A 23,657-nucleotide genomic window follows, 5' to 3' on the forward strand; every position below is an offset into this window, starting at 1 on the left:
GAGAGCCGACGCAGCTATACATTGACTTCAGACACTACAACTAGATCTTCTGGAAGAAGGAGATGTCAATTCCACCCACACCGCCAGGAATGAGGTTTGGGGCCTCGGCGGCGAATGCCTGGAACGCGGGGCTGGCCATGTGCGCTAGGGCGTTAGCGGCGCGTCTCCCCCCCGTTTCCGAGAACTCACCATCAACGGCCGCCTGGTCAGCATACTCCTCATAGACATGCCAGTCCAGAGGGTCGGTCTTGCCACGCGTCGGGTTGTAGAACTTGCAACCGGGCTCCTTGTCACTAAGCGCGTGCTCGCGCACGGTCTTGAGGTCTGAGATTAGGAAGATGCGTCGCGGAGGGTGACAGTTGGAGAGGGAGGTGAGATTGCAAAGAGGGCACCTGTAGTGGGAGAACTCACGCTGCTCAATTTTGGCCGAGGCAGCTTCGTCCTTGGCCTTGAAGCGCGCGGCGAGGTAGATGGACATGATGGGGAGACTGTGTGAGGTAGAAGAGGGGGATGAGCTGGATGAAGGGATGAGGAGAGACGGTATATGAATGCCGATTGTGATCGGGTTGGTTGTCCGGTCGGGTGCGGTTCCGAGGCTAGATGCCGGGTGGTCGGCCCATCGGGTGGAGTTTGCCTGATTGTCTGGCAGATGACGGTAACCAACACCGGCTTGCCGCGATATGCGAGACGGACTTCATATCATGGCATGTGGCTGAGGGCGGACGATACCGCAGCGAGGACCAGATGCATACCTGCTCATGAACAACTATCCAAAGCTTACAATCCCAAACTTCCCTCTCCCGGCAAACCCGAACAACTTTCCCCACCCCACACTGAACGCTCTCCCACTGTGCTCCGACATCCCACTCGTTGTGTCCCGACACATGGACACCTTGACTGCGCTTACGAGTTCGAGTTGTCTGCACACGAGAAGGGGGCGACGGTGTTTCCCTTCTTCACATCGCCGCGAATGGCGTCAATCGAGGCCCACATACCAGTGATCATGCAGAAGAAGGAGCCGAGAATGAGGAGGAAGTTGGCGGCGTGGAGGATCTTGCGACCGATCGACATGCCGCTGTGGAGACGGCCAGTTCGCTTGTCTTCCCAAATGAACATCATGCACTCAATTGTAAGGCAGAGCGGGGTCGAGAGGAGGGCACCCGCAAAGGAGAGAAGATTGCCGAAAACGGGAATGGCCTCGGCGATGATGAACGAGATTGACACGTTGGTGAAGATGCAGCCGAGCCACGTGATGATGTGGGTAGGGGTGTTCTTGGACAGGTGGTGTGAGTTGCGGAAGATGCGCACAAACACGAGCTTAGCGGGGACGTGACAGTTGATGACGGCGCCGGCAATGAGGCCCGGAAGGGCAAGGCCGTAGCACACCTTCTTCATCGTCACGCCAGCGGAGCCCAGGGCCGGAGAGGCAACATAAACACCAACAAAGTGGTACACGACCTGCGGCGGGTCAGCTTAAGTTCACGATGGCTCTCTTACCGCGCCCAAGATTACGAAGCCGCCGATGACGACAGCCTGGCACAGGATAAGCGCCTTGTTGTACTTTCTCGGGTCGCGCATCTCGCTGATCACACTGAAGAACGCAGGCGTTCCCGAGTACGAGAAAATGATAGTGGAGATGGCTGCCATAGCCTCAAGGAGGGTGGGGTTGTTGAAGGCGACCACGTTCTTGTCCCAGGGCAGCGGAGCCTGAGGAGCGGTACTGGGGCGGTCCTGGATGCCCACGGCGATGGCGAGAGTAATGAGGGACGAGAAAATACCGACGACGCCGACCCAAGTGAACCACGAGATCTTGTCGAGGGTCTGAATGGCCGCAATGCCCGCGACCACGACCGCGCAGATGAACACGAAAATCGCTGTGCAGAGGGCGTGCTCGCTCAACGCGTTAAGCGCCGTCGAGGCGCCGAGCAGACCGGCGGCGGCGACGAAGATAAGGTAGAGCTGGCCGTCAGCACCCTGTAAGACGCCACTCCAGGCCTAGCCCTCAAATCCAACCACCTCAGGGGCGATTGGCGAGAAGAGCGACCTTAGGCGACTTACCCAGTACATAACGAACAACACCTCGCGTCCAACTTTGCCGAACATGAGCATACCGACGCTGGCGTCAGCTGGGCGTCCAGGTGGGACTCACTCCGCGAGTGTATAGACCTCGGGGTGCGCGATCTTGAAAGTGCCAACGATCCCTGGTACTGTCAGCGCTGTCCCAATCGAAACGTACAGTCCGTCCATGAAGTCAAGAGACCGAGCGCAATAAGGATAATGATCCCCGGCACCATGCCGAGGGTGTGGAGGATCGAGGGCTGCTGTCAGATGGCGCAGGAAATGTGACTCACCATGACGAGCACGCCGAGGCCGAATTGGATCTTGATCATGATGATGGACGTGCGCACCCTGGCGTCAGGCGCCGAACGCCCCCATGGCGGTAACTCACCATCCCAAGCCACGATAGTTGGGTCCGTCTTCATCAAGATCGCCCCAAACCCCATCGTGAATCGTCCCGCGACGCGCGGGGGCAACGTCGACCGTGTAGTTGTCCTGTTTGGTCGACGACGCCTTGTCGTCATAATAAGCGTCGCTGTTGGGCGCCTCGACGGCGGGGGTGACTCCGTTCTTCTCCATGATGAGGGTGAGGTATTGGGGAAACCGATTCGACCGGGTGAGCCTTTTGAGGCAGCGTTTCTCCCAAGCTCCAGCACGTCAAAACCCAGCGACGAATGAGACTGGTAGACGCGTAGCGCTCGTGAGCAACCAACAGGGGAGGAACAGCGCCGCCGTTCGCTGGCCCGGCTCTGACCGTTCTTGCCCCGCATAGCGAGTTGGCCGAGTCACCGGGGCCATCGCAAGGGTTCAGGAACCGCGATAGAAACGGTTGAGCAAGTCACAGTGAGCGGCTACCTCTCGGCTCATGGATCAAGCTCCTCGGATTCCCGGTGCGAGAGCGCGGCGTATCAGCTGTCTCGATCGCCCAGGGATCGACCCCGAGACCCCGCTTGATGTTGATACTGTAATGATGCCCACTAACGAAGCAACGATAATGCATCGCCGACGTGTCGGAGGTGAGTGGAGACCAGATCACCATTGGTGTTGGAGCGCCGAGCAGACAGAGACCGAAAGACTGGCGCGTCCTAACCGCCGATTTCCCACAGGTCACAGAAGAGAGGCACCAAGGTCGCGCGATAACGCGATGAATTCTTCTGGCCTCACAGTGACATGGAGCGTTGAAAGGGCCGATGGGCACGGCCAAATGCGTCGGGCGAGACGGCCTGACTTTCAGGGGTTTTTCCGCTCGGGGGATTACGCGGTGTCGAAACCTTCCACATATGTTTGCGTCTTGAGGCTTTCACTGGGTGAGCAAAGTGGGGTTAGGAGGCCCCACGTTCCCCTGGCGCTATACATAGGAGGAGGTGTTGTGCTACCCCTCTTATGTCTCACCGAATGCAGAGTCGCGCGATAATGGAACCTTAGGCCTTCGGTTGTCTCGGTCGCGCTGCATCCTACCTCGGCATTTCTGACTTGCTAGCTTTGTCTGAGAGCATTCCTGCGAGCTCTCCTCACACATACTGCCCATCTTTTGCCCAACGAGGGGTCAGGCGGCGGATAGTGATGACTGAGCTGCGGCGCTGGCGGCATGTTTGGTGGGCAGCAATACCAGCCAAGCCCGTTGAATATGGATGGTGAGACGCAATTGGCGATCATGTGCCACCACTCGAGGGGGGGCTTCGGTATCGCGCCCTAGTCGATGTGATACGGGAGTCAAGTGGGCAGCCAGAACGGGGTCATCATTGCGAGGAGAATCGACAACCGGTTGCGCAGCCGAAGACCAGAATCCCCGCCCGCAGCTGTTGGGGCCGTCTGCTTATCGACCGTTGAGAGACGCGAGCTGTCCGGAGGCGATTCGTGGGGAGCTTCAAGCGGGGTCGCGCTCTTGTGAGGCGCGGTATGCGGACCTGCCGCCGGTCGTCATCGCCAGAGCCGGCGACCAATTCCGTGGGTTCTCGAGAACGTTCTCTCGATGAGCGCCGGGCCCCATGTAGGCCCGCGGAGCACAGCGCGCGCTACCTTGCGGGGTCCCGGCGTCTGCGTTGCATTGTACCTCTGGAGATGGAATGGTATGACTGGCAGAGCGCAGCGGAGAGTGTGCCGCGGAAGTGGGGAGGGATGCACTGTTGTAGCCCGCGGAAGTATCGATGACAGCGAGAATACCATGCCGCGCAGTGGAAACATTGTGATGAGCATTCGCTGCGGTGCTGCTCTCACGTCCCCACATCTCTCTGTCAGTACTAACGGATGTGGTACTCACCTCGAGACGACTGACGGGCGGCGACGAAAAGCTGGTTGTTGCGTGCGGGCTGCAGCTGTGGGGAGGGTCCTACTAGAGCACGCGACCTCCTGTGTCATGGCGACGGCGAGGTATACCAACCCTTCCTGAGCATCATCTCCGCAGTGATGGGTCATCTGCACCGGAGTCAGCATCCGCGAAGACTATGGGTGTGTGATCACGCTCGGCAGGTGCTGCACAGTGGGGCAATCGGGTGCGGTGAACGGTGAGTAGGATGTGGACTGGAACTTCGGCGAGGATGACAGTGGGCGTATGGACGAGAAGTGAAGAGGAGAACGAAGGATAGAAAGACGGAAGGGAACAGAGATAAGAGGATGAGGCTAATGGTAACGGAGGAAGAGCGACTAACAGCCCCTGCAGCTTCCTGCACTCCAATCCCGAGACTGAAGGCTTCACTCCGCCGCGATCGGTCCAAGAGGTCCAAGAAAACAAGCGAGAGCGAAGGGTAGGTGATCACTGATAAAATGGATAGTGCAGAGTGCTAAGTTGCAACCGACCAGTGGCCAGGCTGGTGCAGCCGGAGGGGCACAAGCCACCAGGCCAGTTGGGCAGAGGCCGGCAATCGAAACGACCGAGCCACCCCATTTCAGCTTTCGACAATGCCGAACGTCAACCAAAGTCTTGGCTACAGAATGCGTGAACAGCGTGGGCGCAGGAGGGTAGTGGGATGCTTGCCTATCTGCGGGGCTGCTGTCCGGGTGGCTGTAAGTGGGGCAAACCGACCACGAAATGGGACGCCTTCATGCGGCCGTTGAGACCTCAACGCCAACGTGGGCTGGACCGACGGGGAAGTGGGACCATACAACCAGGTCGTGGTTTGGGCAGCCTCTTCGCCATTGTCCGGCACCCTGGCCGCGCAAGGTAGCCTATGCATTTGCCGCTAAACAAACACGCTCTAAATGTTCCCAACTCTACATAATGACGCTAGAGACGCGAAACGTTGGCAGCATCAAGACGGTAGAGGGTGGCCCAGTCGCGCGATGCGTCCTTACGTCCCACGACTTGGTGATGGTACGCCCAAATGTCCTTGTATTCCTTAGCCAGCGTTCCCTCAATGCTTTGGACAATGAGGCGGCCGAGAATGGGCATGAACTTGAAGGCGTGCCCGGCGCAGCCCGCAGCGATGAAGAGGCCCTCATACCCGGGGTGGTGGTCGATAAGCCAGTCGCCGCTCGGGCGATCCGAGTACCAGCACAAGCGGGACGCGAGCCACGGCTTAGCTGCCAGCTCGGGGTAGACGCGCTTGAGGCCGTGCAGGAGCTGTCGTCGCGCATTCTCAGGCACACGCTGATACTCGTATCCGCGCGTAAGGTGGGTGCGGGGGACGGAGGGCAGGCCGTCCTGGGGATTCAGGTAACCCTTCTGGTGGATCGCCATCTTGACGATGCCGTCCTTGTTGGGCGGGAAGCAGTAGAAGCCGTTGTCAATCATGCGCGTCACGGGCACATTGCGATAGCGCTCATGCTCTTCAGGCGTGAGTTGAATAGTAGCTGCTACCTGGCCAGTCGGGAGGCACTCGTCCTTGAGTTCGGGAAGGAGAGTGGGAGTCCACGAGCCCATGCACGCGATGGTAAAGTCCGCAATGACGCGATCCGCATTCTCGGCCGTGACCACCCCCCGCACTTTGCGGCCCTCCGTGATGAGCTCGGCGGCAGTGCCCTGGCGGAAACGGACGCCGGCCTCACGGCACCTTGCGATGACGGCCTCTGTCGCCCCTCGCGCATTTGCCCATCCGCCAGCATAGTTGATGTCTAGATTCAGCTCAAAGATCGCGAGGAGTCAGCACTCACAGACGTCCTGATTGGCGAAGTCCCCAAGTGGCACATCCGAAGGGTACACTTCCTGCACAGCGCGGCGGCCATCCAAGGTGCGGGCATCCAGGCCAGGAGTTTGCATGCCTGGGAGCGAGTTCACTGCCAACGCCTGTTGGATATACCCTCCTTGCTCTGCGCCAGAGGAAACGGAAACAACGACGCCACATTCATGGTAGTTTTCACTCCACTCCGGCGTGCGCCACAGATCCATGGCTTCGTGGGCCAGACGGGCATATACTGTGTCGCTGTACTCCTGGCGCACGATCTTGTTGTAGTCGTACGACGCGGCGTCTGACGCAGGCGGGGAGGCTGCACGGTCGAGAATGGTGATCAGATGCTCGTGACCCTTGTATGCCCCCCGTGCGAGCTCAAGTGCGGTGGTCGCACCGAACTCGCCACCTCCGATGATCTGTTGTCAGCCAGCGTCCCCAGTTGGCTCAAAGAGGGGTACTCACGAGGACGGTCTGAGGGGGAGCAAGCTTGGTCATGGTGGGAGTAGACTGCAGGGATAACTGCGACGTGGCTGGGGTGTTAGCCGCCACATTGAATCCAACATGTGCACTATAAGAGACATCTAGACATGGAAATCAGAGTGTTGCAGAGCTAGAGGAGTGGCCGCAGTTTGCCGAGCGTTTGGAGCTCATCGGCACGCACTGGGGGTGCGAGGAACGGCTCCGCAGGTTGATCCGCAAGATAGGGTGCTGACATGTCGGACAAAACCGATCCACCCATTTCCTGGGCCGAGCCGAAAGGTCGCCGTTTCCGTTGATCGCCGAGCAAACGCGCCACCCCAGCAATGTTGCGAGTCGCTGGTTGCGCGAGTGGAAAGCAGGCAGATGTCACAGATGCCGCATTGTTCCTCTTATGGGAAGACCGCGAACGCCGCAACTGTTTGGCACGTGTGCTACGCTCATGCACGCATACTGTTCAGATCGATGAATCGGAAAGCTGCCTGTTCGCGGAAGGTTCACACATTCAGTGACCAAGTCCTCCCTTATCCATAACTCAGTGTTTCCCGATGAGCGTACGGCTGTGGCTGTTCTATATGCGGTGGATGTAGAAGGTGATGCCGAGCAAACGATTGCTCCCGAACAGGCAAGACTTATGTGCGTAGATGCAAACACGGCTATCAGCTGCTGAGCATACCGTCAACGTAGAATTCTACGATTTTTGGTTGCTGGAATGCTTCATGAGCATAATTGCCACACAATCACGGACTAAAAGGTGTTGCACCACATGACAGCACTCCCACTAGGTCCGCCCTGCTTTCTCGCTTGTATACGACAGGACCGATGCATAACAACAACCAAACGCTTTACAAACTTAAGCAACGTTGGAGGGGTAGGTGAACTCCTTGGGGGGAGAAGCCAGGTTGTCCTTGACGACCTGGGCGGAGATGAAGCGCGAGAAGTGCGCCCAGGTTCCGCTCTTGTCGTTGGTGCCCGAGGAGCGCGAGCCGCCGAAGGGGTGCTGGCCGACGACGGCACCGGGGGTGCGCTCGTTGAGGTAGAGGTTTCCGGCGCACCATTTGAGTGCCTCGGCGCCCTGAAGAAGGGCATTGGGGTCCTGCGCGAAAAGAGCGCAGGTGAGGGCATACTCGGACGTGTCGTCGAGAAGGTCGCAGACCTTGAGGAAATCATCATCCTCGTAAACATATGCGGTGACGACAGGGCCAAAGATCTCCTTGACCATCGTTACAGACTTGGGATCCTCCGTGAGGATGATGGTCGGCTCAACAAAGTACCCCTTGCTCTTGTCGCCGGTGCCGCCGGTCAAGATCTTGCCTCCTTCGGCCTGCGCCTGGCCGATCAGACCCATAATGTTGTCAAACGAGCGCTCGTTAATCACGGGGCCCATGAAGGAGGTGTACTCCTCCACTGCGCCCTGCTGGATCTTCTTGGTCTCCTCCACAAAGCGGTCGAGCCAGCCTGCCTTGTAGAGCGAGCGAGGGAGATAGAGACGGCCCAAGGCTGAGCACTTCTGGCCTTGGTACTCGAAGGCGGCGCGGATGGACTGAATGATCGTGGACTCAAAGTCTGCGCTTGAATGCAGCAGGTGCGCGTTCTTGCCGCCAGTCTCGCCGATGATGCGCGGCAACGAGCGGTACTTGTGAACATTGGCGCCGACGCGAGCCCAGAGATTGCGCAGGACAGACGGTCAGTGACAAGCTCAAGCCCATCCGTTCTCTTACTCACCATGAGTTGAACCGGTGAAGTGGAGCGCAGCAAAGTCGCGGTGCTCGATGCACTGGTTGACGATGGCCTCAGCGTCGCCTGGGACGAACTGGATGACGTCTCCGGGAACACCAGCCTCAAGGAGGATCTTGTGTGTGAGGTAGTTGGAGTACATGCTCATGGGCGAGGGCTTCCAGATGGCAACGCCGCCGAGGATCGACGGCACGGTCACGAGGTTACCGCCGATGGCGGTGAAGTTGAAGGGCGAGACAGCCAGAACAAAGCCCTCAATGGGGCGGTACTCGATGCGGTTGATGGCGTCGGGGACGACAGTCATCGGCTGCTGCTTGTAGCCATCGTCGACGATCTTGACGCTGAAGCGGAAGAAGTCGGCGAGCTCGGCGATGCAATCGACCTCGGCCTGCCAGACGTTCTTGCCCTGTCCGAGCATAGTCGCGGCCATCAGCTGCCAACGGTACTTGCCGGTGACGAGCTGGGCGGCGCGCAGGAACGTGGTGGCACGCTGGTACCAGGGAGTTGCGGCCCACTTGCGCTGGGCCTTCACGGAGCGCGTGATGGCGTCGGCTACGATCTCCGGGGTTGCGGCGTGGAAGCGCGCAAGCGGGGTACCCTTCACGTCGTCGGGGCGGATCTGATCCATGAGGTTGCCGGTTTTGATCTCCTTGCCGCCAATGACGCAGGGGATCTCAATGGGCATCTGCGCTTTCATCTCCTTCAGCGCCTGCTCGACCAGAGGCCGCTCCGGCGAACCCTTCGCATACTCGTACTGCCTGTCAGCCCGAGATGGTCTCGTCCCAGAACCTCGACACTCGGTCCCACATTGAGCGCGCGGAACTAACTCACCGAAGGCTCGTTGTAGGTGGTTGGGGGGACAAAGGTGTACGACATGACGAGGAGAGAATGGTGCGTGTGCGGATATGTACATGCGTGTGGTGTCTATATGTATCGTTGATGCATCAACTGCGAGGGGTAAGCTTCGGGCGCATCTTTGGTGGGCTCCGGAAATGCTCGGCATCGGTCGTTCCAATCTGGGGGGAGGGTTGTGAGCCCAGACGAAACCGTGAGATGCCGTTGTCATATCTCTGATAATGCCGACCCTATCTACAGCGGTAACCCGAGGTGAGGGTTACAGTGCCACGTGCGGGGTGTAGGCGTACGCTTAGGGGACGGCGCCAGAGTATGGCAAGCGCAGACCGAGAGTTGCTCCGTAGGTCCGCGAACAAAGCCGCAACACGTGGTTGGTCCGATGAAAGCCTTGTCTCTAAGCGCCCATCGCGTCCTACCTAGCTCTAGGTAGAAGCGTGGCAATGTCCGCGACACGAGTGCGTCTTTACGACGGGATGAGTAGGGGTAGCGTCCGGAACGTCCCGCAAGGTTATCCATGGCACAAGTCCGTTGGTAGAAGTACAATCCATAGCGAAAAGCTAATTAACATATGAAGCAAGCGTGAGCGTGATATCCTACGAGCCATCAAGGCCTTCTGGGAAGGCGAGCGCATCGCCTAGAAGCGTGGCGTAAAGATTGGACGCTGAGCCACTGGCATCTTCTGCCCCTTGTCCCCAGATGGACTCAAACAGCATGTCTTGCTCATGATCCGCGGCTGGCATCTGGAAAGTGGGGTCCCAGTTCCAGCTGAGGTCACCCATCGCTGCAAAATCTGCAAGTGGCTGCGCCGTCCCGAGTGGGTCTGCGGTTGTAACGGTGCTCGCAAGCAACGCCTCGAGGTTGGGCGTAAGCGATGAGCCCTCGACGCGGGCGGTCGGAGAGAGGCCGGTCTTGGCGTGAGCGGGGTTGAGGACAGACGGGGAGTCGCTCTGCGGCGGGCCTCCAGCGTGCCAGTGCTTGCCTAGTCGGCTTAGTAGACCGGCAAAGCCCCGCAGGAAATGCTGGTCGTCGATTGAGGCGTGACTCAGCGCACGCACGACCTTCTCAAGTTGTGACACTGTGCTTTGCTGGCCGTACTCGACCATTCCAGTGGCGAGTGCCTGGGATCAGCCTCGCTCAATGGGGTTGTAATCACCTTGTACATGAAGGTGGCGGCAAAGAGGATGTACTGAAAGATCCGCGAGGGACAGACTCGCAAAATGTTTCTCTTCTCCAGAACGTTGAGCGTGATGTCGATAATGGAGCGTGCGGCTTGCAAGGCCTCCATGATCCATGGCCCCTCGACCATGTTGAGCAAGGAGGGAGACAGATAGTGCAGATCGTTGACCTGGCGTCTGCGGCGTAGCTTGCCCTGCAGCGCTCGGAGGGTTAAGGAGTAGGCATAGAGCACAAGATAGTCAAACTCAATGCGCAGCAGTGCTGAGTCGACAGTTCCATCACCTGCTGTCAGTGGCGACGCTGCTTCGGGACTCACTAAGCTTCGTCTGACAAGCGCTCTTGGAATAACGAATCTCCAAGCGCAGGCGCTGCAGGAACGACTCCCATGCTCCGGTGCGAAGAAGACTCCTCGTGACATCCTTGTGGATGTACAAGTGATCCTGAACAGTGCCCATGAGCTTGAACATCAGCATTGTCATCGTGTGGGACTTACCTGGGCAATACACGCAAGCATAAACAAGTCCGAGGTCCAGACGTCATTAGACCCATCGCGATCCTTACGATGCACATGGTCCGACAAGTCTTCCCACCAGCGCGAGGTCATGGACTGCTGGAGGACAGCGTTCCGCCCGAGTCGTACGGAAATGTGTCGGTCGGCATTATAGCAATCTGTGTTGGTTAGATGTGACCCTCACCTTTTGACTTACAAACCCAAGTCTTGAGCATGCGCTCCGTCTTCCACAATTCTAGGTTCTGTTGTGACTTTCCCGTGGCAATATCATGAATACCAAGCTCCTGCGCCAGCCGCACAGCCCAGCCTATCGTCAGCAAGCGAGGGTGCTCCCATCATACCGATGTTGCTCCATGAGTATGCGTCGTACCGCAGGCTCGGCTTGAGAAGCAAAAACTCCTCTGTCTCCGGCTCGTTGTTACCCTCGAGCTGATGGTTCATAGGTAGCATGGGCCACTCGCTCAGCAGCAGCAGCGCCTCGACGGTACTGATGGAACGCAGTGCCGAGTCTCCGTCCATCACACGCATAAACTGAAGGCGCACCCACTGGCAGAGCTTCTTGTGCAAGATTGCGCCACGGTTGTCGGCCAGGACGTTTGAATACCGTGCGGCAATGGTTAGGATGGTGCCGAGCAGTAGTGCCTCGTCGCGCACGAGGGTGTCAAGGTAGTGTGGCTCGAAGAGCATGGGGTGGATGAGCGGGTATAGGGGAGCCATCTCAAGCTCAAAGCTATGGTCAGCCAGGGTGGCATATCAGAGGGAGGCTTACAACGAGAAGAGTGCGCGGGCATCCTGCACGTTAAGAAGACCTTGCTGGATCGGACCCCATGAAGTCCATGTTGAGACGTTGTTACCAGCCGGCCCAACATCTCGCGCCTTGGCGGGATATGCCGAGTTGAGGGAGTGATATGGCAGGCTGCTGGCATTGGCAAGGAGACGCAGCGCGTCCGACGGATTCTGGAGGTTTGACGAAACAAGCGCATCGTCGCCCTGGCGCTCATCTTCATCGTCGCTGCTCCCAGGATCTTTCCCAACTCCGAGCGTAGTGCGAGACTCGGGGCCTTCTTCCCATCGAGGAGCGCTTGCGGGCCGCTTGCGATATGCCGTGTTCTCGCCGTGGGAGCTGGTTGCCTGGGGAAGGACGACATCGTTGCCCGGGCTTACGTCGGATTTGCGTGGTGCAGGAGCGCGTACAAAGGTTGGCTTTGCACGCTCACATTCTCGCTGCTCGCGCATACAGCGTTCGCAAGGGCCATCCCAAGGCTTGTTGGGGTCGCCGAAGCTGCACTTGAGTTTCCGCTGTGGGTTAGTAACGGCTGACAAACTGTGAGCGTCCTTACAGATCGACAAGGGTAGCATGCGCGGTACGTGCGCTTCGGCCTCTTGGCCGCGCGCTCGACTTCCGACATGCGGGCTGGGGGCCTCTGTGGGTCGGCGGGTGAGGCGACGGGGATGGGAAGGGCCAGGGGTGAGAAGCGCTAGCAGCTTTCGATATGAGGTTGAAGCGTGAAGACGTCAGGAGAGAGACAGAGAGCTCGGATAGAGAGATCTCGAGAGATGGGTCGATAGAAGAAGAACAGTGAGTGAGCGAGTCGGCCGGGCGAGAGCGATGGTGGATTCCCGGCCCCCCGCATCGGCTGGATCGGGTTCAGGGTGGCGTTTACTATGATCCTGTGAACAGGTGCGGAACAAGGTGGGCAACTGGCGCGACACTCCCGACCCGGAAATTAGAGCCAGCCTTGCAGCCCAGTTGATTTTTTTTTTACACAACTTGCCTGCACTCCTACTTGCTTATCATCGCCATCATCCGCGTTCACCTGGTCTGATATGCTCATTTACTGATGCCCTCAATCTCCCTTATCAAATGGCCAACATAGTCAAGATAAACTCCACGTCTTGGAATATTCCATTGCCTACAACCTCCCTGTTAAATTCACTTTACTTTACTCTTGCGCCTAATCACCTGTCACCGTTAGCACTGCCTCTTCACACCGAGTTGGAGTTGTCGGCGCACGACCATGGCTTCCCCTCGCTCGGCTGGTTGATGAGCGCTACAATGGCCCCGTAAGTGCCGGCAACCGTGAGGAAGATGCCGGCAACTGTGACAAACGATGCGATCGCCATACCGGAGTAGCGACGCCATGTCGCCGGCGTGTTCTTGAGACGCCAGTTGTCGTGCCACCACATGAGCCCGTACGGAATCATACACCTGGTCATCAGTTCTTTCCTCCGGTGGGCCCCTATCGTCTCTCTTCTAGCTTACATGGTGGGGCAGAAAACGGCGCCGATGAACGACACCAAGCTCGAGAAGATCGGGATGGCGGATGCGATGATATAGGCTGTCGCCATGCAGGTGAATGTACAGCCAAGCCATGTCGCCCAGTGTACGAGAGAGTTGCTGGTGAGGTGCTTCGAGCCGCGCAGGATGCGCACGAAGACGTACTTGGCGGGGAGCTGACATCAGTTGCGCTCACGCAAGAACTCACGTGGGAGTAGATGGTGAGTGTTACGAACAGGCCTGGAATGGCAAGGCCATAAGAGACGCGCTTCATGAGAGGTCCCGCCGAGCCCAAGGCAGGGTACGAGACGTACTGGCCACAGAAGCAGTACACGACCTGTGAGAGGCATCAGCTTTGGAAGCAACGCTCTACTCACGAGGCCGATGACGACGTAGGTCACAGTGACGAAGAGCTGGGCCGAGAACATGGACTTGTTGCTACCATCAGCACACCTCACTAAGCGACTTACAAGTCCCTGGCGTCTCTCATTTCGCTAATGATCCCAAAGTACGTCGGCGTGGCGGAAGCCGCGAAGATGACAGACGCGACAGCGCTGATGGCGTCGGCGAACGTTGGAGAGCCGACGGCCTTCAAGTCCCTATCCCATGGCCCCGTCTTCGGTGCGTCGCTGGGCCGATCCTGCACACCAACAGCGACAGTCATGGCAAGAATACCAGCCATGATACTGACCATCCCGATCCAGCCCAGCCAAGTGATCTGTCCCATGGTGCGGATGGAGCACAGGCCCCACCCGACTGCAGCTGCGACGACGATAAAGACGGCTGTGCACGTGGCGTGGATCGATACGGCATTAAGAGCTGTGGAGATGGATACGAGGCCGGAACCGCAAACAAAGATCATGTCTGGCGTTTAGCACCTGAGCAAAAGCAAACGCACAGATCGTGAAGGATGTCGCGAGAACCTCGCGCCCGACCTTACCGAACAGCACGAAGCCGACGTCTGCTAGACCATATACCTCGGGATGGTTGAGTTTGAAGCAACCGACCTAGCGTCAGTGCATCTCCCCTGCAGCTGCTCGACTTACCACCCAGTCACTCCAAGTGACCATTGCCTGAATCAAGATGATCACGATGGTACCAGGAGCAATGCCCAGCACCTGATACACATAAGGGATGGAAAGGACGCCAAGGCCGACGTTGGCCTTCATCATAAGGACGCAGCTGCCCATCCAGCCGACCTTGGATCAGCTTAATTCACTCGTCAACCCACATTACGATAGTTGGGCCCGTGCTCGCCGTCGATCTCGCCGAACACGGCGTCGTGTTGCTTGTACGGATATCCGACGGGGACGATCTCGATCTCTGCGTCGCCCTTGTCGCGCCTGTCCCGGACAATGTTCCCGTGTTGAACGGTGTTCTCGTGCTGCACGTCGTCGTGCTTGCTGTGGCGATCCATGTCGGCGTTCATTGTGGGGTGGTGTGGGGCAAGCATGCCAACCGCCACATTCTAAAGGGACGGAAATCAGAGATAACGAGCACACAGCCGGCACTTCTCGGAAAGGGTAGAGTGATACGCGAACGCTTGCGTACTTCTCCGGCCTTTCCGAGGCTTGCCGGAAGTCTCCAAGGGCGGGGAAGTGTCAACCCCGCATCCCTGGGCCGTCTGTCGCTCAACTCGTTCTACCACAGCACAAGAAGGAACCACCATATCGTAGATGGGCTTGATGGATAGGTCGGAATTGATGGATAATTAATCGGTGCAGGAGACAGCTTGGAGAGCCGTCCACGAATTGTTTAGCATGAGAAGGCATGAGAAGAAGAGTAACTCCCGCCTTTGGGACCTTCGGGGTCAAGATTCCTGTGCGGGTCGCGGTGTGGCCGGCTGTGGCGTGTAGCGAAGTGCAATTAACCAAAGGTGCACGGCTTGACTCTTGTTAGCAATCGCGTTGCACATTCTGCATTGCAGCATTGACAGTATCGGATGGTCGCACGTGCCATCGACGGCTCTAAGCCCCACGAGCAATCACTTAGAGGCCAGTTCGTATTCATTACACCAGTACACATTCTCTACCGATCGCTGCTGTAGAATGGAACGTAGCGACGACACAACTCGCGACCGAGGCGCTTGCGTTCGGCGATCGCGCCACCCCGACCCTCCATCACGCTCTTGTTCTCGGCGGCGCGGCGCGCGAGGTTGGGCAGTGCGTGCTCCAGCGTACCGTACGGAGCCGACTTGCACACGAGGGGCAGGCCCGAGGGCGTCACTACGTTTGCGGCAATACGGTTGGTAAGGCTGTCCTTCATGCCGTAGATTTGCGCGAATGCGACGCGGTTGGCGGTGTACTCGTCGATAATCAGACGCCCGCTCTCGTCCTGTGTGCCGAGGCCTGTCTTGGCGAGCAGTCCGATGGCGTCGTCCACGCTGATCTCGTTGTGAGTTGCGAAGATGACAGCGACGTCCGCGGTAGAGGGATCCTCCTTGTGTGCTGCGATGGCGTTGATCCCCGTCTCGATGCTCTGGCGGTACGACGCGTCCGTCTCAGCCTTGCTTCCCCAGACTGGAGGGGGGCCAGGCATCTTGAGCTTCGCCCACCGCTCGCGCTCGTAGGGCATGTACGCGCCGCGCACCTGCTTATAGATAAGCTTGTATCCGCCCTCCTTGGCGCGCTCAATCTGTGAGCGCACGAGCTCGGGGTTGCGACGGAGGTATGCCTGGAAGGAGGCGACGACGACGGGCGACTTTCCGTCCTTGCCCGTGTTAAACTCGCGCATGAGCTGCTCAGTCATGACGTCGACAGCTGGCTGGTACCACGACTGTTCGGCGTCGATGATAATACGCACGCCATGCTTCTGCCCAGCATGCATGTACTGTTGCAGATACGTGTATACGTTCTTAAGGGCCTCCATGTCCTGCTGTCAGAGGGGCTTGAGTGGGGGCTCCGAAACTCACTGAGGCACTGAGGGAGCGCAGGTTCATCAGACGCTCGAAGTCGCCGTCCTCCGGGATACCGGGATAGTGAACAGTACCCGCACGCATACGCGTGATCTGCTCGCTTGCGCGCATCATAGTCTGCGGGTCTGGGACCAGACCTGAGACCTTAGTGCGCACCCAGCAACGTGTGTCGCCATTGGCCACCTCATCCTTCGTCGAGTTCGCTACGCCAAATTTGCCAACGTGCTCGATACAGTCGAGGGTTCCCTCCACGCCCTCACGAATGACCTCTGGCGTGTTGAGGCACTCGTACGTCTCCGCCTCAATATTGAGAGCGGTGAGAACACCGATGTGCTCCTTGCGGAGCGGGGCCCACACGCCAACAGCGGCCTCCGCGGCCGTCTCATAACCAAAGAACTGTCGGAAGAACGTTCTGCGTGCAAAGTCGTCCGTCAGACTGGATACGAGTGGGATGCTGCGCAAGATCTTGAAGAGCCCGCCGGATATATCGATGAGCAGAGGCGAGGAGCAGAACGCGTAGACGCTGGCATCAGAGACTGTTTCCAGGGATAATGTCACTTACATCCACCCCGAAATGAGCTTGGACGTGGGAAGTCGAGAAAGGTAGGCGACATCCGCAGGGTTCGGGCGGCCAAGGATGGGATCGTCGGACCCGTCGTCGCCGCTGAGAAACCATACGGTACCCAAGACGACGAAGGCCGCTGCGCCACCCCACATGGCGCGGCCGGACGGCCGCTTGAAGTCATACTGCTTGAAACCGTCGGGGAGACGCTGCTTGGCGCTTTCAACGGATGCTCCGAGCTTGGCAATAGCATCCTGAAGCTTGAATGTCGGGGGCGGGACAGTCGAGTGGGCGTTGCGCTCAGGCTGCGACGGGGTGGGAGGGGTGCGTAAGAATGCGGTGGTGTGAAGGTGCGCGCGGGCCGCAGTCGCGGCTGAGCGACGAAGCACAAAACTGGATCTGGCGGACAGCATGAGAGGCTGTAAAGGGTGGGATGTTCCTTCAGACTCGCACACGAATATCATGGCTTAAAGCATCTAGCGTTATCGGCGAAGACAAGGGACTGCGCAGGTAGCGGAGCATCCTTGGCGAGTGGCTTGCTGTCCGATGTGACTCGAGTGCAGCTTCCACTGCAATGGAAAGCCGAAGCATTGCGAAGCATTGCGGCGATACGTGGATGATGATGGGTGAGTGAGTGGGCATGTCAGTGATGCCGACCGAACTCGGTCTCCTCTTCAGGCACCGGCAAACGTCGCCTCGTTGATATCGAGGCCAGCGGATTAGTCCGTGCCGAAGTAGTGCGGTACGTGTGCTTCGTCTTAGACGCCGAAGTCCATCGTGAGCCGTAGACAAGAAGCGTGTATAAGAGTGCTACGACTTGCCAGCGTGTTCACCAATCTGATCCACTGTCCTCACTACCAATCCTTTGTCAGACACCAAGCACCATGACCTCCGCTCCCCTTGTTGGCATTGCCCCCACCCGCGCCCCCAAGACCGTGGGCCCGTACGTTCACGCTATGCGCCACGAGAACACGGTCTACTCGACTTGCATCCTTCCGATCGACCCCAAGAGCATGCAGATGGTGGGAGAGACGGCCGAGGAGCGCTTCCGCCGCATCTACACCAACCTTGGAATTGTCCTCGAGGAGGCCGGATCGAGCTACCAGCGTATCATCAAGCAGACGCTGTATCTCACCGTGAGTAAATATCGGGACGAGCTGACGCCAGGATATGGAGGACTTTAACTCGTTCAACAAGGTCACAATCGAGTTCCTCGGAGACCACCGCCCAGCCCGCGCCACGATCAAGGTCCTCGCTCTCCCACTCGAGGCCAAGTGCGGTCTCGAGGTCATTGCCGCCACCAACTAGATGTAGCTTCCGTTCCTAGTCTAGTAGCTGGGGGGAAAATCATGACATGAACTTTGTGCTGGATGCTCCGGCTGCAGATCGGTGTGTGGTACGTTTCTTAGGGCTGCGCGACGTTCTGGACAGCCAGTCCAATCTACAGTCACTGCAGGAGAGGCTACTGTATTACGCTTCCAATGCATATGTTGGTGCGCCTCTTGCGCTAACAATGGGCATCGGCGGGCTTGCAATTCGCGTCTGAACCAAAGATATCCACCGTCACCGTCGCTCCTCAGATCTCACAACTCACACAGAGCCAGAAGAATCAATGAGTGTGGACCTGGCTGGTATTGTTACGAGATCGATCGCAGAACATGCATACTGCTAGTGGCCGGACGTGCTCCAGTACAATCGCAGCATACGTTACTCTCCGTCTCCCGCGCAGTGACCGCAGGCACGGACGCACTCCAGCCCGCTGAACTACACAAGACTCTATCCAAACACGACGGTATGGTCGCTGTCCTCAGGGTCGAGCTCAACGACAGTTACCTTGCTGTGGTCCCAGACCCCGTTAACCCAGTACGGGTCCCGGCGAATGCGGTCCCATGCCTGATCGATGTGCGGGAATCGGTAGAACATGACGCTCCCAACGATGCCGGGGTGGACACCGCTGTTCTCCTCGGGCTCGGGCGTACGCGCAGGGCTCCCCGCCTTGTGCGTGTACTCGTCGGACATGAGAGCACGGCCGAGGACTATGTCAGTGCGATTTCGAGAACTGCGTACCGGTAGTGCCCGCCGCGCGGGACTTGAGCGACTCGGCTTTGTGTGCCCCCTTGTGCAGGCTACGAAGGAGCTGGCCCTCAGGCGTGTCAAGGCAGTAACAGATGTAGAGGGGCATGGTCGGGGCTTCAGAGGTGGAAACTGCGCGCCAGTTGCCAGATGGTGTAGCGGAAATCGGCTCATCGGCCATGCATCGGCCTTTATGAACAGCTGACCACGGATGCATGTGAACAGTGAGCTTGGTCGTTCTAGACTGCTCACTGTGTGGCAGATGGAAGTGGAGCAGGCCGCATCGGCGAAGGTCGGAACGGCAATAACAGGCTTCAGGTTGATTACCGAAGTCTGGGTGAGATGCGAGACTTGACCGTGATCTGTGTCGCGAGCCAGAGCCAGTGCCTAAGCATGATTGCATGCTTTCCGGCCCTTGCCAGGAGATCCCGAGGCGTGTATGATCCTCAGGCGAGGTCCAGACATCGGAGGACGAGTAGCTCAAGCGAACCTCGCCGCTGATAGTGGGCAGAGCGAGGCCGGTCGCTCCTTATCAGGACGGGCGTTGAGCATGAACGAAGTTATCACCCACAGACTTCGAGTACAGCACACAAACCCAACCCACGCCAGTTGACCAACATGACCGTCACCGAGACTATGAAGGCCATCGTGATCAAGGACAAGTTCAAGATCGCTGTGGAGCAGGTCCCTCGGCCTGTGATCGAGAAGGACACCGATGTGATCATTCGCATGAGAGCTTCAGGGCTTTGCGGTACGTCGGCTGTTTCTGCCAACAAAGATGCTCACACCAGGCTCGGACCTTCACGTCTACCGCCAGACGGACCCCGGGACCGACTTCATCATTGGACACGAGCTGGTCGGTGAGATCGTCGAGCTCGGTTCGGCCGTTAAGAACTTCAAGAAGGGCGACATCGTAGCGTCTCCCTTCGCCTCCAACTGTGGCAACTGCTTCTACTGCAACAAGGGGTACACCGCCCGCTGCACTCAAGCTGAGGGATACGGCAACGCAGCACTGCAGGGCTGCCAGGCTGAGTACGTTCGCCAGCCCCTCGCCGACTCGTCCCTCTTTCCCGTGCCCGCGGGTATGCGCGAGGAGGCCATGCTGCTGCTTGGCGACATTCTCCCGACTGGCTACTCATGCGCCTACCACGGCCGCCGACTTCTGGACGAGGACGATGACCGCGAGATGACCAAGCCCCTCGACGCCGTTGCAGTCGTCATTGGGTGCGGACCCGTCGGCCTCTGCTGCATCTCATCCGCCAAGACCATGTTCAAGACTGTCTTCGCCACAGACCCGTCTCCTTCCCGTCGCGAGCTCGCCGCCAAGCACGGTGCCATCCCCGTGTCGGCCGATGAACTGGACGCCGCTGTCCGTGAGGCCACAGAGGGGCGCGGTGCCGACGCCGTCCTGGAGCTCGTCGGCAACAATGCAGCGCTCAAGGTCGCCATGGACATCGTGCGTCCCTTCGGCGCGGTATCGAGCATCGGCATGCACCTCAAGCCTCTCGACCTGCACGGCGAGTTCCTGTACTCGAAGAAGTGAGTCAGAGTATGGGTCGAAGCTGACACCAGCATCCGAATGCAGTTCGGTCGCTGTTCGGTTCGCCGCTTCTTCCCCGGAGCCCTTAAGGTGCTTCAGCTCAACAAGGAGCTGTTCGATGGCTTTATCGAGCACCGCATCCGTCTCGACCAGGCGGAGGAGTACTACGAGCTGTTTGACAAGGGCAAGATTGCCAAGACAGTATTCATTGCCGACGATCTCGAGCTCACGGCACACTAGAGAGACGGGCGTGTAGTTTGTTGGTTTGGGTTCTTGCGACCGGTGTCAAGTTTGGAGAGGACTAGCGCGCGCAATGCAGATTATGGCGATGTGAAGGAGTGGTGTCAGTGTGGGACCTCGACGATCGGTGATCTCCAGATAGCAACTGGATGTGTCAGCGAGATCCGATCACTCGGCTTCGGCCCGAACTTTGACGGTGATAAGCAGTGACGATTACCCCAATTTGTTCATTCATTAGCAATGGCGTCATACCCTTTCGACTCAGTTGGTGGAGGGCATGGACGGGTTGCTCACCTTGACCCATACGCACTACTCGTCCCGATCGACTCGACCAAATCCAACTTGTTAGCACTCTTCCCGCCTACAAAAGAGCCTCATCATATCTCTCACGGACAGCACCCCCACATCTTCCAAAATGCCGCTTCCCGCCGCCCCCTTCCATATGGTCAACGCCTTTGGGCCGTCTCCGTACGCCGGCAACCAAGCGAGCGTCGTTTTGTTCCCCAAGGGCGACCCGCGTACCACGGACGACAGGTACATGCAGACCGTTGCGCGTGACTTCAACTTGTCTGAGACTGCGTTCCTCCACCCACTGGACGACTCCGAGGTCCCCGTCTACAGCCTGCGGTGGTTCACGCCGACTGATGTGAGCCTCGCCGAGTCCCGTCTGACATCAGGAAGTGCCGCTGTGCGGCCACGCCACGCTCGCCTCGGCCGTGGCTTTGTTCAACTACGTGCACCCTCAGGCCGCCGAGCTGCACTTCCAGACGCGTTGGCGCGGCGAGCTCGTCGCTTACCGTGAGAGCGAAGTGGGGCAGGGTATGCGAGTCGGCCTCTCCCTCCCCATCTCTGAGATCACTGAGCAGGCACCATCTGAAGTCGTCACGGCTGTCCTTGCGGCGGCTGGCCTGTCGCAGTCGGACCTGGTTCGCGTTTCCTCCTTCGACTTCGGCGGCCCTAGCCCCATCGTGCAGCTGCGTGATGATATCGACCTGGCCAACATCAAAGTGGACGATTCCAAGCTGGTAAATGTCTGCGGGCGGCTTTGCTCACGGTAGCTTCCCTCCGCTCCCGCCGCGATTGTGTATACTCAGGTGGTACCCGATAAAGGCCAAAAGGAGGGCAGCATCAAGGCTACATCGCGCGTGTTCGCCCCCGGGCTTGGTATCTCCGAGGACCCAGTGGTGAGTACTGTGCACTCTGTCCTCGCTGAACTATCAGACCGGCTCGGCTTGGGCTATTCTCACCGGCTTTTATCTCAGTGGGCCGGGCACCGAGTCAGCAGCAGCTCTTCTTCCGTCAGGAACCGATGTCAAGACGGCTACAATCGATGCACACCAGCTCAGCGCCCGTGGTGGCGCCCTCACGTGCACCCTTCGGGACGGCCGGGCGTACATCACTGGCCGGGGCTGGCGCACTGCCCATGGCTTCCTCGAGAACCCCCTTGAGTAGGCTGACAAGTCGTGATTCCGGATGCATTCTCGTCGACCCGCTACTTGTATCTGCTACAGAATGAGAGCGCAGGCCGCCAAGGCTACAATGATCCCGGCGGCTGCAGTGAGGCCATTGAAGCTGACTACAACTGCACCACCCGTGCCAGTGGTTGCCGGAGCCGAGGCGTTGGGGCTACTGACGTTTGCGACGGGTGATGCGGGCTTACCGTCCTTGCACGTGGCCGCGGTGCGCACGCGCGCAAGGTAGTCGTTAGCAGTCGTGACGTTGGCGTAGTTGAGACGCCAAACGGAGAGACCGTTAAGCGTCTCGTTCTTGGCACAGAATGCAGCGGCCAGATCCTCGGCGCTCATCCGCCCGGGCTGATTCTCCTGAAGCGGCTTCTGGACAACGAGATCGTTCTCCGTCCACTCGCCGCCCAAGAGCTGAGCAATCTCGGCGCGCGACTTGAACTCTTCCTGGCCCGTCGTCTCAAACAGCTGCTCAGGCGTTGTCCAGTTGAAGCGGCCCCGGTCGTAAAATTGGATCATGAGCCATTTGACGTCCTTCTTCTTGTTTGACAGGAATCGGACGAATGGCGCGTCCGAGCCGCCGAAGAAGCTGCCGACGGGCGAGTATGTAAGTTCGCTGCCTTCGCCGAGCTCTGTTACGAGCTTTGCATGGAATGTCTCGAGCCAGTCCACCGCCGAGCCGTTGGCGATTGCGCCGCGGTCTGCGGTGAGCTTGCCCATCAAGGCGCACCAACCCTCGTAGTTGATGTCCACGCCGTCTAGACCGTTCTGCTTCGCGTACGCTGCAAGGTTGGTCGCGACGACCTCGGGATCCGTCCCGTTAGATGTTACGTTGTCGTTGGCCCCGAAAGCAGAGACACGCAAGGTCTTGTTGTGTGCATGAAAGTCGTCAACGATTGCCTTCCGCTCCTCGGCTGTGAGATTGGCAAACGATCCCGCAGCCTGCGGTCAGTCTCTTCCGAGTATTTTCCTACCCCGCGGAGCTCGTTGGAGCGGTAGCCTGCGAGCGACACCTTGTTGAAGTCGATGGTCCGGGCCTTGGGCCACAGCGTAGCGTTGGCAATCGTGTCGTTGATGAAAGTGTGCCAGTAAGGGCCGGCGGCCGCGGTGCTGTTTAGGCTCGTGGCAGTTGCGTTGCCACTTGCAACTGCGCCACTCGCGTACGAGGTCGACACAGCAGAGGAGGAGCTCTGAGCAGCCACAGCAGTGATGGCAAAGGAAAGGAGAGTCAGAGGGTTGCGCATGTTCTGTGACGCAGAGGATAAGCTTGTCGAGCACCCACCTGCAGAAAATGCAGGCTTATAGCAGCCTCGTGTGTATTCATCGCTCATGCACGAGTGACTCGGATGCATCACGCCCACAATCCTTGTGATTGCCGTCTTGGCGACCAGTGCGGGTGGGGGAGCCTCGGTTGAAGATGGAGTCGCAGCTTGTTCCGTGCTGGGCGGATATTAAAGCCCAATTGAGAAACGGATGACGCTTGCTTCTTCCCGTCGACAGATGCATCCCGCATGCCGCAGCTCGCTCTCAGCTATGTCACTTCCTGGGGCCGCCCAGAACTAAAACACTGTTGACCGAACAACAGCGGACGGGTAATGGGTTGCCCACCTGCAAATTACATATCTCACATGTGGAGACGGTCCAGTTGTCCTCCCTAGCTGCCGACG

The 23,657-nt window shown here is 58.5% G+C and overlaps 14 protein-coding genes across 14 annotated transcripts; 4 read left to right on the plus strand and 10 right to left on the minus strand.

Moving 5' to 3' along the window:
- Positions 1 to 40: 40 nt before the first annotated feature.
- On the minus strand, positions 41 to 478 carry COLE_06417 (uncharacterized protein; the record flags this gene model as incomplete). Its single annotated transcript, XM_018426533.2, has 3 exons — positions 41 to 144; positions 190 to 324; positions 412 to 478. 3 exons carry the CDS (start codon positions 476 to 478, stop codon positions 41 to 43), a joined length of 306 nt encoding a protein of 101 aa, XP_018280169.1.
- A 425-nt stretch (positions 479 to 903) lies between these two features.
- Positions 904 to 2,637, minus strand: COLE_06418 (uncharacterized protein; the record flags this gene model as incomplete). Its single annotated transcript, XM_018427160.2, has 7 exons — positions 904 to 1,458; positions 1,498 to 1,959; positions 2,059 to 2,116; positions 2,150 to 2,201; positions 2,237 to 2,318; positions 2,352 to 2,409; positions 2,450 to 2,637. 7 exons carry the CDS (start codon positions 2,635 to 2,637, stop codon positions 904 to 906), a joined length of 1,455 nt encoding a protein of 484 aa, XP_018280170.1.
- A 286-nt stretch (positions 2,638 to 2,923) lies between these two features.
- COLE_06419 (uncharacterized protein) lies at positions 2,924 to 3,696 on the plus strand (the record flags this gene model as incomplete). Its single annotated transcript, XM_018427161.2, has 2 exons — positions 2,924 to 3,365; positions 3,539 to 3,696. 2 exons carry the CDS (start codon positions 2,924 to 2,926, stop codon positions 3,694 to 3,696), a joined length of 600 nt encoding a protein of 199 aa, XP_018280171.1.
- A 282-nt stretch (positions 3,697 to 3,978) lies between these two features.
- On the minus strand, positions 3,979 to 4,491 carry COLE_06420 (uncharacterized protein; the record flags this gene model as incomplete). Its single annotated transcript, XM_018427159.2, has 2 exons — positions 3,979 to 4,285; positions 4,319 to 4,491. The coding sequence occupies 2 exons, from the start codon at positions 4,489 to 4,491 to the stop codon at positions 3,979 to 3,981; spliced, it is 480 nt and encodes a 159-aa protein (XP_018280172.1).
- A 790-nt stretch (positions 4,492 to 5,281) lies between these two features.
- Positions 5,282 to 6,659, minus strand: COLE_06421 (uncharacterized protein; the record flags this gene model as incomplete). Its single annotated transcript, XM_018425267.1, has 3 exons — positions 5,282 to 6,108; positions 6,148 to 6,580; positions 6,627 to 6,659. 3 exons carry the CDS (start codon positions 6,657 to 6,659, stop codon positions 5,282 to 5,284), a joined length of 1,293 nt encoding a protein of 430 aa, XP_018280173.1.
- Positions 6,660 to 7,494: 835 nt separating this feature from the next.
- On the minus strand, positions 7,495 to 9,254 carry COLE_06422 (uncharacterized protein; the record flags this gene model as incomplete). Its single annotated transcript, XM_018425738.2, has 3 exons — positions 7,495 to 8,321; positions 8,367 to 9,132; positions 9,210 to 9,254. The coding sequence occupies 3 exons, from the start codon at positions 9,252 to 9,254 to the stop codon at positions 7,495 to 7,497; spliced, it is 1,638 nt and encodes a 545-aa protein (XP_018280174.1).
- A 572-nt stretch (positions 9,255 to 9,826) lies between these two features.
- Positions 9,827 to 12,156, minus strand: COLE_06423 (uncharacterized protein; the record flags this gene model as incomplete). The annotated part of the gene is made up of 8 exons (XM_065626482.1): positions 9,827 to 9,973; positions 10,013 to 10,351; positions 10,387 to 10,691; positions 10,726 to 10,867; positions 10,903 to 11,078; positions 11,117 to 11,227; positions 11,262 to 11,650; positions 11,690 to 12,156. 8 exons carry the CDS (start codon positions 12,154 to 12,156, stop codon positions 9,827 to 9,829), a joined length of 2,076 nt encoding a protein of 691 aa, XP_065482176.1.
- A 750-nt stretch (positions 12,157 to 12,906) lies between these two features.
- On the minus strand, positions 12,907 to 14,651 carry COLE_06424 (uncharacterized protein; the record flags this gene model as incomplete). The annotated part of the gene is made up of 8 exons (XM_018421265.2): positions 12,907 to 13,129; positions 13,184 to 13,374; positions 13,407 to 13,535; positions 13,576 to 13,636; positions 13,669 to 14,062; positions 14,097 to 14,205; positions 14,245 to 14,397; positions 14,430 to 14,651. The coding sequence occupies 8 exons, from the start codon at positions 14,649 to 14,651 to the stop codon at positions 12,907 to 12,909; spliced, it is 1,482 nt and encodes a 493-aa protein (XP_018280176.1).
- A 575-nt stretch (positions 14,652 to 15,226) lies between these two features.
- Positions 15,227 to 16,829, minus strand: COLE_06425 (uncharacterized protein; the record flags this gene model as incomplete). The annotated part of the gene is made up of 3 exons (XM_018421266.1): positions 15,227 to 16,069; positions 16,110 to 16,635; positions 16,675 to 16,829. The coding sequence occupies 3 exons, from the start codon at positions 16,827 to 16,829 to the stop codon at positions 15,227 to 15,229; spliced, it is 1,524 nt and encodes a 507-aa protein (XP_018280177.1).
- Positions 16,830 to 17,558: 729 nt separating this feature from the next.
- Positions 17,559 to 17,982, plus strand: COLE_06426 (uncharacterized protein; the record flags this gene model as incomplete). Its single annotated transcript, XM_018424777.1, has 2 exons — positions 17,559 to 17,810; positions 17,842 to 17,982. The coding sequence occupies 2 exons, from the start codon at positions 17,559 to 17,561 to the stop codon at positions 17,980 to 17,982; spliced, it is 393 nt and encodes a 130-aa protein (XP_018280178.1).
- Positions 17,983 to 18,450: 468 nt separating this feature from the next.
- Positions 18,451 to 18,856, minus strand: COLE_06427 (uncharacterized protein; the record flags this gene model as incomplete). The annotated part of the gene is made up of 2 exons (XM_018420764.2): positions 18,451 to 18,710; positions 18,742 to 18,856. The coding sequence occupies 2 exons, from the start codon at positions 18,854 to 18,856 to the stop codon at positions 18,451 to 18,453; spliced, it is 375 nt and encodes a 124-aa protein (XP_018280179.1).
- Positions 18,857 to 19,933: 1,077 nt separating this feature from the next.
- Positions 19,934 to 20,527, plus strand: COLE_06428 (uncharacterized protein; the record flags this gene model as incomplete). The annotated part of the gene is made up of 2 exons (XM_065626483.1): positions 19,934 to 20,286; positions 20,320 to 20,527. The coding sequence occupies 2 exons, from the start codon at positions 19,934 to 19,936 to the stop codon at positions 20,525 to 20,527; spliced, it is 561 nt and encodes a 186-aa protein (XP_065482177.1).
- Positions 20,528 to 20,942: 415 nt separating this feature from the next.
- Positions 20,943 to 21,979, plus strand: COLE_06429 (uncharacterized protein; the record flags this gene model as incomplete). The annotated part of the gene is made up of 4 exons (XM_018426534.2): positions 20,943 to 21,173; positions 21,205 to 21,552; positions 21,586 to 21,711; positions 21,749 to 21,979. The coding sequence occupies 4 exons, from the start codon at positions 20,943 to 20,945 to the stop codon at positions 21,977 to 21,979; spliced, it is 936 nt and encodes a 311-aa protein (XP_018280181.1).
- Positions 21,980 to 22,032: 53 nt separating this feature from the next.
- COLE_06430 (uncharacterized protein) lies at positions 22,033 to 23,342 on the minus strand (the record flags this gene model as incomplete). Its single annotated transcript, XM_018427162.2, has 3 exons — positions 22,033 to 22,691; positions 22,725 to 22,932; positions 22,965 to 23,342. The coding sequence occupies 3 exons, from the start codon at positions 23,340 to 23,342 to the stop codon at positions 22,033 to 22,035; spliced, it is 1,245 nt and encodes a 414-aa protein (XP_018280182.1).
- Positions 23,343 to 23,657: the final 315 nt, after the last annotated feature.

The sequence above is a fragment of the Cutaneotrichosporon oleaginosum genome (assembly GCF_008065305.1).
Source record: "Cutaneotrichosporon oleaginosum strain ATCC 20508 chromosome Unknown ATCC20508_contig06, whole genome shotgun sequence".
NCBI lineage: Eukaryota > Fungi > Basidiomycota > Tremellomycetes > Trichosporonales > Trichosporonaceae > Cutaneotrichosporon > Cutaneotrichosporon oleaginosum.